The sequence below is a fragment of the Pochonia chlamydosporia genome, chromosome 1 (assembly GCF_001653235.2).
Source record: "Pochonia chlamydosporia 170 chromosome 1, whole genome shotgun sequence".
In the NCBI taxonomy this organism is placed as follows: domain Eukaryota; kingdom Fungi; phylum Ascomycota; class Sordariomycetes; order Hypocreales; family Clavicipitaceae; genus Pochonia; species Pochonia chlamydosporia.
The window spans coordinates 925,262-939,786 of record NC_035790.1 but is presented as its reverse complement, the minus strand read 5'-3'; the positions used below and the strand labels follow the sequence as shown (position 1 = coordinate 939,786).

General features: G+C 51.1%; 5 protein-coding genes across 5 annotated transcripts; 2 read left to right on the top strand and 3 right to left on the bottom strand.

The window, feature by feature from the left end:
• Window positions 1-573: 573 nt before the first annotated feature.
• VFPPC_00207 (hypothetical protein) lies at window positions 574-927 on the top strand (the record flags this gene model as incomplete). Its single annotated transcript, XM_018280279.1, has 1 exon — window positions 574-927. One exon carries the CDS (start codon window positions 574-576, stop codon window positions 925-927), a length of 354 nt encoding a protein of 117 aa, XP_018148252.1.
• A 357-nt stretch (window positions 928-1,284) lies between these two features.
• On the bottom strand, window positions 1,285-3,087 carry VFPPC_12720 (SAND protein; the record flags this gene model as incomplete). The annotated part of the gene is made up of 1 exon (XM_018290497.1): window positions 1,285-3,087. One exon carries the CDS (start codon window positions 3,085-3,087, stop codon window positions 1,285-1,287), a length of 1,803 nt encoding a protein of 600 aa, XP_018148251.1.
• A 644-nt stretch (window positions 3,088-3,731) lies between these two features.
• Window positions 3,732-9,625, top strand: VFPPC_00206 (protein dopey; the record flags this gene model as incomplete). Its single annotated transcript, XM_018280278.1, has 6 exons — window positions 3,732-3,831; window positions 3,890-4,017; window positions 4,086-6,433; window positions 6,489-6,730; window positions 6,783-8,251; window positions 8,318-9,625. The coding sequence occupies 6 exons, from the start codon at window positions 3,732-3,734 to the stop codon at window positions 9,623-9,625; spliced, it is 5,595 nt and encodes a 1,864-aa protein (XP_018148250.1).
• A 307-nt stretch (window positions 9,626-9,932) lies between these two features.
• Window positions 9,933-11,257, bottom strand: VFPPC_12719 (alanine racemase; the record flags this gene model as incomplete). The annotated part of the gene is made up of 3 exons (XM_018290496.1): window positions 9,933-10,398; window positions 10,446-10,920; window positions 11,131-11,257. The coding sequence occupies 3 exons, from the start codon at window positions 11,255-11,257 to the stop codon at window positions 9,933-9,935; spliced, it is 1,068 nt and encodes a 355-aa protein (XP_018148249.1).
• A 965-nt stretch (window positions 11,258-12,222) lies between these two features.
• On the bottom strand, window positions 12,223-14,292 carry VFPPC_00205 (RNA polymerase I-specific transcription initiation factor rrn3; the record flags this gene model as incomplete). The annotated part of the gene is made up of 1 exon (XM_018280277.1): window positions 12,223-14,292. One exon carries the CDS (start codon window positions 14,290-14,292, stop codon window positions 12,223-12,225), a length of 2,070 nt encoding a protein of 689 aa, XP_018148248.1.
• Between the last annotated feature and the right edge of the window lie 233 nt (window positions 14,293-14,525).

The following is a 14,525-nucleotide window of genomic DNA, read 5'->3' as shown; positions in this document are numbered from 1 at the left end:
AAAAGCAGGTTGACATTCCTGTCGTGGTTAAACTCTAGCGCCCCCATGGAGACGAACAGCAAAACGCGGCTTGCACATGGCCACTCGGAGCTTTGAAGATCCACGCCATCCACATGCTGAAGAAGCTTGGTTGCTTTCTAGTCAGGGGAATCGTGTGGATACGTGCTATTTCGGCTGCCAGGGGTCCTTTGCACTCTCCAGTTACTCAAGCCGACCACCGACCAGTGACATTACTTGACAATGCGAATCAGCGTCTGGTCCATGAACCGGTTTGGTGTGTCTGGCTCTTCTCCTCCATGTTCCTGCGTCCCAACGGCTTTTCCTGCAGCCGTTTTTGTGATCAGCCCTCCCCCCGCTGTCTTTGACACGAACCCTTGATCGTGGCCGTTTCCTCTTCCTCTTTATCTCCTTGCCTTCCTTAACTCTTACCACGTTCCCCTCAAACTCATAATAGGCAGTCGACCGTTCTTACACCATACTCGACTTTTATATTAATCGACATCCCCATTCAACTACTCACATAAACCATATACGCAAATGTCGTCCAAGCCCGCATTACAGCTCACAACCACCATGCCCGAAACCACCGACCACAAGCGCCCTCAAAGCGCACTGCGCAGCCCTCGCTTCCACGAAGACTTTGATGCGCCTTTCTCTGAGGCCCTCCTCAACGCATCTACAATTACTCTTTCCACCGACAGCGACAGGTCGCCCCTCCCCCAGGAAACAAGCGACATGTCCACCAAGCAGACGCAGACGCAATCGCCACGGCCCATGCAGACCCGCGAAGATAGCTGGTCGTCTACGCACTCTAGCCGCAGCACGAGCAGTACCAATTCTGGTGTAAATGATAGGATACGCGAGTGGGCGAGGAAGTCGTTCTTGGTGCGGAGACGCTCTGACGATGGGCAGTCGTCTCAGTCATGAGTTTGCTGCCAATTTAAAAAAGGGACAAAAACTAAACAACAAAAAAACGGACAAACATATGGCGACAAACTATGATTGTCCAAGATTCACGACTTACTATGAGCGCTATACCACGATATTAATGTCCTTGGAATTTGCGTCCCCGATGGGTGAACACGCACTAAAAGGCTGGGAGGAAAAACTAGGGAGGACAACAACTGCCCCCGTTATTTGCTTGATTGGCGTTGAATGGAAATTTATCAGTGTATATATATGTTTTTATATACTAGGTATTATATACTACGGCCATAAGGTCGATTGTTGTTAATGATGCATAAGTTAATGTTCGAAATGACCCTCTATGCTCTGGCCCCTGGACTAAAATACACCGCCGCCAATGATGAATATTCGCTGTTCCTCCTTCTTTGCCCATTGAATAATCTTATTCGCACCTTGAGTCATTGCCGCCCGCGACAAGTTGGGTCCTCCGACGCAATAAAACTCAAAGACGGGCGTAATCCATGCCAGCGACGTCGCCTCCTCACTCGAGCAGTGCAGAACCTTAAGATGCGAGTGCTTAGCGTGCACAGAGGCGTGCAGCTCGTGATACAACGACATTAGTCTTCGTCGCTCGACAACGTTGCTAAATGATGGCTGTAGCGACGACGCGCAAAACTGGACATTTGCTCGCGACTTGTACAGAAAGTGGCTGACTTGGCTTCCCGGCACGATTTGAGATATAATCGGCCGGCCGGCGCTCGCTGCTTTGCGAATAATGGCCAAGCTGCCGCTTTTCGCTAACGCCTGCGCAACATCATCGCGCATTTGCTTGAGATTGAAGAAGCTTTCCTTGTCGGCGCTAATCAAAATCATTGCAATCTCTTCATTCGTCGCTTGCGCGCTTGTTGATTCAGACGTAGTTGTTTGCCCTTGGGGCCCATCTTCGAAAAAACTGACATACATGTACAAGTAGCCCTTGTTATTGAATGCGGGAAGACAGATGGGTATCCAGTTTTCGCCGCCGCCTCCCTTGATTCCGTCCGACTCGAATAACATATTGAAGATGAGCTGCAAATCGCTAGGGTGTAGTGAATGTCGCCGCGGTCGTATGACGCTCACAAGTTTACCGCCGGCGACAATGAGCCCGTAAAGAAGCTTGTCAGTTCGAAGCTTCAAGAACGTATTGTTGATGGCATGTCTTTCAGACTTGCGCAGTTTCAGGCACTCCAGCGACCCCAGTAAAGCCGATGCAGAGCCCATGGTGAATGTATCTGCTAAAGAGGAGAGCAGTGACTCTGTACCTTGCAGCGGTTTGCGCAAGTCAGAGGATGGTCGATTGACGAATATATTCTTGAGCGTCGGCAATGTCAATGTGGAGAGAATTTGCATATACAGAGCCTCGAGTTGTGACCGGAGCTGCGCATCACTCTCGCCAAGCTTACTTATGGCGACGAGATGGAGAGGGCCTTCAGTCAACACGACAAATCTTGTGTCGCCCGCCGTGAAGCCTTGTAGTGGGTTCTTAGCCCCCTCGTAGAATGAGATGATGGTCTGAATGACGCCAATAGAGGAATTGATGAGATCGAGATCCCCGTGTCGACTCCAAATGGGTTTGCCCGCAGATGAGAGAATCATGTAATGCTTCCGTTTTGACTTCCACATGGATAGACGCTCCTCGTCTTTGAAAGTTTCGTTCTCTTGGGACGGAATGGCTTGAAACTCGTCTTCAAAGTTGGCAAGTCCGTCTAGAGCTCCAGAGCGATGTCGTTCAAATGGTTGGACTGTTGCCGTTTGAGATTGAAGCATGTTCCAAGCTGGACTACGCTTGTGGAAGTCGGAAACCATGAGGCTGGCAATATCACCAGGCGGTCGCATTGTTGGCGCAAAGCTCATCATACTCGCAGCATCATCGGGCCCTTCCCCACCAGACACGCTGGCTTTATATCCAGGGGAGTCATAGCCGCTGCTCAACGGTGTAGACACTGATCTAGTGCCGGGTGTTGAAAACGTTCCTCGAGATCCGTCAGGGAAGGATAGCGTTTGGATGTCCACCGAGGTCAACGCTGTGGTAGCGTGGGCCTGCAAGGCCCTGGATTCGGCGGTGCCAGTAATATTTTTGCGAGGCGGTAGCGGGGGAGGTTGCTCCTCCTCTTCAGCGGGAGATTTAGTCTCTCTGCCCATGATCTTGCCACAGGTGGTAGTTGTCGCATCTCAAAGCTATGGTCACGAGGGGCAGTCGGGGGCTGTTTAACACAGCTTTATGCGCATCCCAGGCAAGGATATGCGCTCGGCAAAGCTTGTATATTTTCAAACCGGCCAGGTCATGATTCTGCGGCCCGCTTGTCCGGCAATAAAGTCGGCAAGAATTCGGCAATGTTGTGGTTTGAAATTCAGATGAACGGGAGCAGTTGGAGGGGTTGTGACGTCTCGACTGTGTCCAGCAATGCACCAGCATAATGTATGGGGCACCAGTGACCAGCGAAGTTCAGCGTCAGCCTTGCGCCAGACGAAGACATTGTGGCTGTTCTTGAGGTGGGCTGGTGACCCAACCACCAATCATACGTGCTCCAGCCTTCGACCCCCTTCCTCCCAGCACTCTTTGGGAAGCTCTATGTCTCATCTGGTGTGGCTGGTGAAATGGACATGTAGCCTGATGTCAATACAGCACAGGCAAGCAATGCGTGTCGGTTGACTTTGTTGAATATCCATTGTCGCGAACCCACCCCACGTCACCCTCCCTTGATACTTATTACCACACCTGGTCTGTCTGGACGCTTGACAAGCGATGCCCTCAGGATACCATATGAACCGTCTGCTTCACGACCATGGCGCTTGATCCCGGATCTGGCGCCATTGCCGGCTCGCCTGAAAGCTCCGGCCGAGACTCCCCCATACCACGTCAGTGGAGGAATCAACTTGGAGAAGGTTCGCAACTAGGCAGCAATTCTGTGCATTGTCCGATTCAACTAATGCGTGCAAATAGAAGAAGCTCCAATAAAGGATAAAGCCTACCGACGATATGCTTCTGGTGTTGAGAAGACACTTGCGCTCTTTGAAACTGCTCTTGAGGAATGGGCAGACTATATTTCCTTCCTGAACAAGCTGCTCAAGGTGAGCTTTGCGCCAAACCCGCTGCAAGCTTCCGACAAGAGTATTATTGCTAACAGAGCTGCAACTAGGCCTTGCAAGCGCGTCCGCCGTCGGTCCATTCCGTACCGACCAAAGCTCTCATCGCTAAACGACTATCGCAATGTCTCAACCCAGCTCTGCCGTCCGGCGTCCACCAGAAGGCTCTTGAGTTGTATAGCTACATCTTTACCACGATTGGCACCGATGGATTATCTAGAGACCTGCCACTTTATCTTCCGGGCCTCGCCCCTACTTTATCATTCGCCTCGCTCTCCGTTCGGTCGCCCTATCTTGACATTCTGGAAACCCACTTCCTGGACCTCGACCCGAGATCGCTGCGGCCGGCCATGAAATCCATTATACTTGCCTTGCTTCCGGGATTAGAAGACGAAACTAGTGAAGACTTTGACAGAACTTTGAACCTGGTGGCACGGTTCAAGGAGGCCATTCGTCCCCGAGAGAGTCAAGTACTCGGAGACCACCATGCATCTGGAGATGACTTCTTTTGGCAATGTTTTTTCCTGGCTACCATAACCAGCCATAGCCGAAGATCAGGAGCTTTAGCTTATCTTGTGCGCTATCTCCCTAGCCTCGGGGCTTCCACATCGTCTGAGCCTGGAGAAGGCGACATTACAACAAAATTGCACGCCATTGTTACATCCCCCGAACCTGGTCTGCTAGTCCGATGCTTCGCAAGTGGCTTGGGTGACGAACAGCTGCTCATTCAACGTGGCTTTCTCGACCTTCTCGTCTCGCATTTGCCCTTAAATTCGAACGTTCTTCAATCCAGAGTAAAGCCTGCAGATCTAGAGCTGCTGGTGAGAGCGGCGGTTGGAGTAGTTACTAGGCGAGATATGAGTTTGAATCGTCGCTTGTGGGCATGGCTACTTGGCCCGGAACCGACCGTTCATGATGGCGATCATAATGAACAGAACCAAGCATACATGTCTTCAAGAACCAACTACTTCGAAGACTATGGCCTTCAACCCCTCACAAAGGCGCTTCTCCGAATGATCCGAGGCGCCTCGCGCGGCAGCAGCGCGGAACGAGCCCGGCCCTATAGGATCTGTCTTTCACTTATGGACAGATGGGAAATTGGTGGGCTCGTCGTGCCCGAAGTCTTCATGCCAGTTGTTGATAGTGTCCGGAAGTTTCAAGCCCAGGCCGCTAGCAAGTCCGATTTCGTCGAAGTCCTCCGCAGTGCTAGTGTTTTCTTCGACGGTATCGAAAGCGGCTTAATTTACAGCGAAATAGTAGGCCTGCTAGCATTGGCTATTGGTCCAGGGAACCTGACAGCAACCGATCGTATGGATAAGCTTGCCTTGGTCAACTTTATTGTGTCCAACTTCAACGTTCGCGAGGAGGAAATGGTGACAATCCACGCGCCGCTTACGTGCCTGGCTGCATTGTTCATGTTGGAAGACTCGAAAGATCGCAAAGCAAAGACGACGCTAACAGATCTCGAGTCTGAGAAGCTGTGTGAACAAGTCCTCGGCGTGGTCGTGTCATTGCTAGAGCTTGTTCCGGAACGTGCATTCCCTCAACATCCCGAAGAGAATGGCGACAAGAAGGACATGTCGGCTTTGTTGTCCGTCCCCAACGTGGAGCTTTTGAAGAAGATCAAGACATTCTACGTGCATGAACAAGGCAATCTGGAGTCATCACGACCTCCCTTTACTGCCGTTGAATCAGGTGAATTGCTTTTGGAGAAGGCAGTAAAGTATATTTGTGATGACTCAAAGGAGTCACCGGTGGACGATATCGCAACTCGCGTTCGAATTCTCAGCCTCATTTTGTCTAAAACGCCCGCAACTTACCACTTTGACGCGAAGCAACTACTTTCATACTTACATGGCAAACTAGCCAAAGCACAGCCGATGTTGTTTTCTCATTTCTCTTCCATGGTACAGTTGTCGACGCAGCTGCATGCTGCGAAAAGAATCGATGACACGCAACTTTCCGACTTGGTAGGGCCACTAGTGCGTCACGCGTGGTCATACCTGTCTGCCTCCGAGCCAAAGTATCATGTAGAAACTGTGCGGTGCTTATGGCAGCTGCAGACGGCGCTTTCTTTGACGGGTCGCGATGTCGAGGCTGCCATCGCTGGGATATTGACCAAACCATTGCCAGGTTCGCGGAAATCATGCTGCTCTGCTGAGAATGGACAAACATTTGGCGTCTTGTGGTCGCACACTCTCCAAGATACGTCCGCTGAACGCAGAGGTTCCAAGAGCCAGGCACTGGATCAGCGACAAGCACCGCGCTTGTCTGGCACTGACCATTACCCCGTTATGCTGACACAGCCCATGTTTCTTGTCCTTGATTCTCTTCTTGATGACAGGACCCAATCATTCATGGTTGTCAAATCGTGGCTGAACAGCATGATTGGGATTGACAGGTAAAACGTTTCCTTACTATTTTATTCACCTCTAATTGCAAACTAATAACTCTAGGCTCTTCCTCGTATTTGCAATAAAGTTGGCCCAGCTGCCATTCCTACGTGTTGTTTCAACCCATCGGGCTGGTGAGAAAGTTGACTCTCAACCCGCGACCTTCACGGAAGATGACGACTTGGATCTGTGTCTCTACTATATACGAACACTGCACAATGTCCTCAAGAGCTCCGGTGACATGTGTCGAGCCGTTCTGGCGTCTAAACATGTTGCATTTAGTGACGACACGGCACATATCAGGGGTAAGTGATGGCTTTTTGGCCATTCGACATCGCATCTGCTAACCGTGTGCAGCCGGAGCGGAGGAAGACGAGATGACTCTTCAAGAGTTTTTCGTTCGTGTGTGTATGAATTGTGTGGTGGGTGAATGTCCGTCCACTGCTAGTCCTGAGTTGGAGGAACGAGTATCTCAACTGCATCGATATGCATTGACCATACTCCATCAGTTTTTCCTCAGTCGATATGCCGGGCCTCTGTCTCATCTTGAACTGGATCATATTCTCATTGACAAACTGTCGAAATCGATCAATACTCCCGACCCCTTCGTTCAAGTATTACTGCTGGACGTGGTGTATGATACGCTGAAGCTTAGGGACATGGCACTACAGGAGGCTCAGCCTGCTCAAGTTTCGGAGAAGCGGCCAACAAGCGCAGACAATTCTAGAATGGGCCGTTCGTCACTTTCACTAAGTGAGAGCAGACCAATACCTCCGATGCCAATGCCCCCAGCTTTGCTCAAATGCTTACAAGCTGGACTGAGCTCGCCGAATAGCCAGTCGGTTCTTGATAGCTGGGTATCATTCTTGGGCGAGATTATTGCACTCTACTCCCATAGCATATTTCAGACTGTTATACCCCTGGTTGAGACCTTGTGCAAGCATATTGGATTAACGTTTGCGGGCCTCCGCGACACATTCCTTTGCGAAACCAGTACAGCAAGGTCTACAGGAAACACACCAGAGTCAACTTTAATCTACCTTCTCAATGGATTGGAACAAGTCTTGGCATTGGCGCATGATCAATTACTTGCTGAGGAGGCCCGAGCTCAGCTGGTGAAGGGTCCAGAGCAGCCATCTTCGCTATTCGGAAGCATGGTATCTGGCGTCTTCCAGTCAGAGGGGCCTCAGTCACGAAGTGCCACGGCCAACGACCGCTTAACGGTTCATCTCGCTTTCCAGGATGCAATGCGTATCTGTTACATGATATGGTCATGGGGCCAAGGTGACGAATCCAAGAAACAGGATGCCGTTTCCTCGGCATCATTTGGATACACATCTTTACGTATGAGGAACCGAGCCCGCAGACTAATGGAGCACCTCTTCACCGCCGAGATTTTGGAATGTTTAGAGACAATTATTGACATCTGGCGATCTTCGGAGAGCGAAACCGAGCAGATCCAAGTCTTCAACTTTTTATCATCCCTTGACGCATGTCGGCCAAGACACTCCATCCCGGCGCTGTTCAACGCAATCTACAGCCGGACGAATCCCAATGCTCTCGATCCCTCCCGCAAGTCCACACTAACAATTTCACTACAAGATTCCGATCTTGTTTGTTTCCTTGTCGAGTATAGCAAGTCTTTAGATGACGACGCCATGGATGAGATCTGGCAAGATTGCATGATTTTCCTCAAGGATCTTCTCGGCAACCCGTTCCCGCACCGTCAAACATTGCCAAGTCTGTTGGAGTTTGCAGGAATTCTAGGCGAAAAGGTTGACAACACAAACTTTGGAGAGCAGAGGCGGATGCGTCGAGAATTGGGAGTAAGTCGCAAATATCAAGGTTGTGTATGTGGAGAGCAAAAGAAACAGTTACTGACACAGCTATAGGACATTTTCTTGCGACTGCTGGCGGCTCTGTTCACAACTCGGCCGTTAACCTTTACGGAATCTAGTAGCCTGACAAACACCCCAGAAAAGTCCAAGACGGGTGGCTCACGACGACATGGAGCCTTGGGAGACGGACCTGAGGATGTCGTGTCCGTATTGGCATCTGTTGTGCCAAATCTGCCCAAGATTCTACTTGAGCCTGACCGTGTGCTCTCAGCCGCCAGTACTATTTCTACCAATGTGGTCGGACCAACATTGCGTTCCAAGTCCTTCCCGGACACCGTCAATTCAAATACTCTGAGGTTGTTCCATGAGCTCTCGAAATTGCAAAACAACCAGAAGACGTGGAAGAAGGATGTTGGGGACGCATTCAACGACAATCGTTTCTTTGGAATGAGTCAGACTCTTGTCAAGGATGGATGGCTTCCGTTGCTGAAGCAGTGGGTTCTTACGGACAAAGAGCGGATGCCGGAAATTGTTGCTCGCATCAGTGCCCCGACTACGGCTGGCATCGTATTTGGCGTGGGCGCAACGTCGGCCAGACTGGAGGCGGACCGGAGGACGCAGCTCAACTTGCGACGAATAGCGACGTTGGTGCTGGCCGCTGCAGATGATGCCTTTGTTGCAGAGCTCGCCACCATTTTCGACAAACTGGTTGAACTACTGGCAGCAACATCGACATCGTCCCCATCGTCGACTACTCGAGCCGACGTGTACATGGTTATCCGAGCACTAGTCTTGAAGACGAGCCCCATCCATCTCGCCATGTGCTGGCCCGTTGTCAACGCGGAGATGCACGCCGCCATCTCATCCGTCGTCGCGCCAGACCACAGCGCCGCATCGGACATGTATCTCAACACAGGGATTCTACAAGCATGCAAATTGCTGGACCTGCTCATCTGCATCGCCCCAGATGACTTCCAACTCCACGAGTGGCTCTTCATCACCGACACCATTGAGGCGGTCTACCGCTCATCTACGTACCAACCCATTGCACTGGTGGACGAACTCTCGGAAGAACTCGGCAGCCTTGGTACACACTCGACATTGCAAAGTGACAGCGAAGCCCAAGTCGCGGCAAGCGGGCCGAATAGACGACCGCTCCTGGGACTAGGAGGCATTAATGATGATGTTGGTCTGGAGAGGAAAGATGAGCTGGTGGCCAAGATATTACGCCCATTCTTTGGACAGTTGAGCATTTATGCGTTTGAGTCTACGTATGCCATGGGATCGCTGGATAGCGAGGCGTGTATTCAGGCGTTGTTGAAGGATTTGTTTGACGAAAAGACCATGGTGCGGGCGCTGTAGTGCGAGTAATTCATGTCGAGCGATAGAAGCGGAGCCGATGAATAAGAAAAATACACTAGATGGTATTGTCTTACATGCTGGTTGATGATTAAGTGTGTTGTACCTGACACTGTGTTGAGGAGGTGAGGTGTAAGCCATGGATGGCGCCATGTCGATTCCACATCATGATTCCAAATCACATTCGACGCATCTACACCACGCCAACATCACAACCAATAACGTAAAATTAGACTAAAAGCCTCCCAACTCCATGTTTTCAAAGTATCCAAAACCACACCATTCATCCCAGCGTACCATAAAAAAAAAATCAACCCCACAGCGAGCCCTCCGAAGGCCCCAACACCCTCGCAATAATACTCTCAAACGCCAACCGCTCAATCACAGCCCCATACATGACACACTTGACCACGCCGTTAAACTCCCTCTGCAGCATATCCAGCACGGTACCCCCCATCAGCACCTCCACGGGGTACCGGCTCGCCAGCTCAAACCACGCTTGAACAGGCGTGACTTCCAAATCCCCCGGGTTCAACGACGCAGCTAGCCCGTGCAAGGAATCCAGGGTGATGCCCGAGGCTCCCCACTGGAAAGAAGGTGCCTTTTTGCTCTTGGTGTCCAGGGCAGAACGGTCAGTGTAGATGGAGTCCGGGGCGCTGGCCATGCAGTACGCCGTTGCCATGAGGGTGTGTCCCTTTTCTGCTTCGGACGTGAGCTCCGGGTCGTGCAGGTGGAAGTCGCCCATGGAGAAGTGATTCCAGCAGCAGTGCTCGAGTCTAAAATCGTTAATACTTGTATCCTGAAACGAGGAGTGAAAACGCACCCGAGGATAAAGTTGACTGCCCGCTGCTCCTGCTCCCACGTCAACGCAACGCCGCCTATCATCCGGGCAGGCGTCTCGCTGACAGACGAGCCCGAATTCGAACTAATATAGAAACACGGCCCGCCAAGCGCACTATCCACGCTCAACGTGACCGTCAAGTCATCAATGTCAATATCGCCAAACAGCTCTGGCGATTCCTCCTGCGGCTCAAGCGCCATCTGCTCCAGCGCCTGTTCCGGGGACTTTACCGCACCCGAGGAACTCACGCCCGCATTCTCGAGCGCCTCTCGGATCAGGAAATTCTCCTTGAACAGCGCGGCGGTTTCCTTCTCTGTCAGGGAGAGCAGGTCTCGTAGCTCCGAGACATCTAGTTCTAGTTGCTTGATGTAGTTTGCCTTGCGTTGGCGGTGCTGGATCTGCGCGCGGCGGACTTGGGCGCGTCGTAGTTGGGCTTTTTCCTTTTGTGTGCTGGCGTCTGGTTTGGAGTTAGGTTTTGAGACCTTGGGGAAGGAGAGTTTTGTGAAGAGAGGCATTGTGAAGATTTGTTGGATATGCTGATTCTTTGCGGGAAAGGGGTGGCATTGATATATGATGGAGTAAGGGTGTTTGTGATTCCATGCCGTGACAAATCATGTCGCGATACGTAGGTATGGAATCATGGATGGATGGATGACACGGGACTTACTCGTTTCCGTCGCTCCCTCTACATCTACCTGTGGCTCGTCTGGCCGTCCCGACGTCTTACCACGGAGCTTCTGCTTGCCCTTCTTCCAGAAGGATGTGAAGGACGGTCTGTCAGCGTCGTCGGCCATGATGCATATCACCTGCCTGAGTGAGAGCGAGACGATCCGTATCAATTGGTGATTATGCGTAGTGAAACCCAATGCCCAGTAATGATGATTCCTTCCTCCCAAATGCGGATATGATGCAAGTGATATTTCTCAGATCAATTCGACTCAGCGAGCACCGCTCTGAATGCGCCGTCGCGGCTCGTGGAATGGCTGGTGTGAATTTTGACCCGTCAGATGCGGAGTATTTCGTCTGGTCTGGTGTGGCGGTCACTCTCAAATTCACGTCAGCTTTTGCCCTCTCCCAGTGCCGTTTTGAGTCGGTCGTTGATGCGCCGCCGATCTTACTGCCATGTTTCCCCAGCTCAGTTCAGCCTTCCGGTGCCTCCGCATTTGGCAACGCTGCACCAGAGACAACTCATGTCATTTGGCTTGCCACGCATTGCACGGCCTGAGCATGCATACATATTCTTTGACTGACTTTTGTTGTACTCCGTACACAATTACCAACTACACGCACAGATGGTGCATTTCACTGGGTATTGCAGCGCCAAGTTCCAAATGAGACATGGTTTTTGATATTGTACCAGACTGTAAATCAGCCCGGGTACTTAGTATATACAGTAGAAGGCTCACTGGATGTCGCGGTATTGGTCCATACAGGTGGGCTGCTGTCTGGTTCAATACATTGTTGTAGGGCGATACTCGGCATGTACAGGCCTTCAATGTTGTTTGATGCTAAGTCATATTTGGCTGATAAGTGTAGCTTACTATTTATCTTATGTACCAAAACCGTGACACCCATAAAGCCTTCTACTGCGCCTCCCTACTTGTAATGACATATTCCCAACTCCTCGCTTATGCTAAATTCAGTTCAAAAGGTACAGACCATCCATCCATCCATCCCTCCATCAGACAAAGCACTACCGTATACCCAAAAAGAAAAGAGAAGCGCTTCTGGACCTTGATACTCTCACAGCTCGTCAGCCTCACAACTGATACCCATCACCGTCGCTGTCTGTCGCCGTCTGCTCCTCCAGCTGCTCGTCATCGTCATCCTCTTCGTCCATGTCGTCGCTGTCCTCATCCCTCTCCTCGTTCAGTCCAGGCACCGACTTCCAGTGCACGTAGTCGTCCGCAAGCCATCGCTTGCTAATCGGCAGCTGGTATGGATCGAACGGGAAGTATGGGTCCAATTGGTGGAAGCTCTCTTCTTGTCCCTCGTACCCGGCATCTCGTAGCGCACCACCCGTCGCGTACGTCGCCGACAAAAACTGCGTCAATCGAACCCGCTTGTTGCTCTCCACCAGCGGATAAACGTACATAAAATTGAGACGGTGTGCTAGTTTCGCAAACTCTTCCACGATAACAGGTGCGCACACCTTGAGTGGATTCAGCTTGCCGAATATCTGCACGGATAGGTCCTTTCTGCAAGATCCCATCCATTCTAGGTCCTGGCCAATATATGACGCCGGATCCTCTGGGTCCACGACTTCCGGAGCAGATACAACCAAGTCTTGCCATCTAAAGCAAAAGATGTATAAAGTAGCTTGAACAAGCGAATAATATGGGTGAAATCTCTTCAGATCTGGTCCGCGACACAGCGGCTCGTATTTTCTTCTATATTGCTCAAGATGATGAAGCAATAAATCGAACATGGTTCGCACTAAACTCGGCGGGACATGTGCTCCGCGGGCCACAAAGCTTGCAAGATATGCTGCTGCAGCTTGCTTCAAGACGTTTGGCGTGTTCGATTGAAACGCCGTCGCCATAAGCTGGCCACAGAACGCATCGGTAAGGCGTTCGTGTTGTTGCGCGAAGTGGAATATCAGAAACTGCGTATGTCTTGATTTATAGGTAGGCAATACCATGTGATCAAATTCGCGAAGGATCGTCGTAAACATGTCGAACGCCCTGTCGGATCCGGGATTGTCAAAATGCGGGCTGTAGACTGAGAAGAGCGTGTCCAAGACAGCATCCATCTTCTCGACACTCTCCTTGACAGTCTTGATTCTCACTGCGTCTTGGTCGTAGTCCAAATCTTCGCTGTCAACGGACTCGTTGTCGCTGTCATCAGAGTCGTCGTCCTCCCAAGCTGATGGCTGTCGCGGATTCTCCCGCAGCGCGTACATAACGGCCGCGGTTACATCATCGTCCAGATCTTCTAGGTCCACCTGCATCTGGGAATCAATCTTGACGACTCGGTTTAAAATGAGATCCAGAATATCGTCCTGCAAAGCAGGCACGTACTTCTTGACCTGGAGAAGGTTGTGGATGTAGGCCATGTGTACCCGTACTGATTCGTCGGGGAAAGGGAACTTGGAGCTGAGCAAGTTTTCAAGAACGGCTGCCGCAGAAGGAAACATCTGCAAAATATACTGGATGCCAGAGTGTAGTCGATCGCGCATGATGACCCTGCTGACCTCTGGGAAGTCGGGCACGCTCCACGATGACGGTCGAGTATCGCGAAACTTGTCCACCATCATTGACAGGACTGGTACAAGATAAGATCCCTGTGCGCTGACGAGGGCGGCCAAGAAATGTGTAAAGACCTTTGTAAAGGCAGCGTCGCGTCCCAGCCAGGAACACTTCAAAATCGTCCTGACCAAACCATTACATTGCCTTCCTTTCAGAATCGGTATGCAGCTCGTCAAAGCCATTACGTAGACTTGGAGCTCGTGTGGTTTAAGTGTATCATCTTCTTCTCCTACCACGGGAGGCAGGTATCTTTGTTTGTCATTGGCAAATAACTCCTTCAACATATCATATTGGCCGTCATTCCCCCGGAGATGGGCCTCCAGCGCAGCCCGTACTTCCAATTTGACGTCGTCCATTGTTCTGCGGCCAACTTCGTACGTTACATTTCGAATGTCGTCAAAAAGCACTTTTCGTCGCTTTGTCGGGCTCTCCGGGGCCGCTGTGGGTGAAGACTCGATGTCGTCGTCCAAATTCTTTCTCCTCCCGAGCACAGAGGCAGGCTTGAGTATTGACTTTACCGGCGTCGCAGCTCGAGGTAAATGGCCAGGAAGGACCCTGGCGTTTGGCGTGAACGGTCGCATCAAGATGGTGGTGATGACTTGATGCGCCCGCACCCTCAAAATTAGGCAGAAAAGGCTGGTGTTTCTATGGCAACTCTAGGGATGCGCAATCAAGGGATATTCATAGCACAAAAAGCAGGGACTTTGACGATACATTCGGAAGAATATTGTCTACCGTCTAGAAAAGTCATGGATCGCAATCACTGGCCAGCGGCTGGGGATAGATTGGCCGTAGTTAAGAAGATATTGATGCA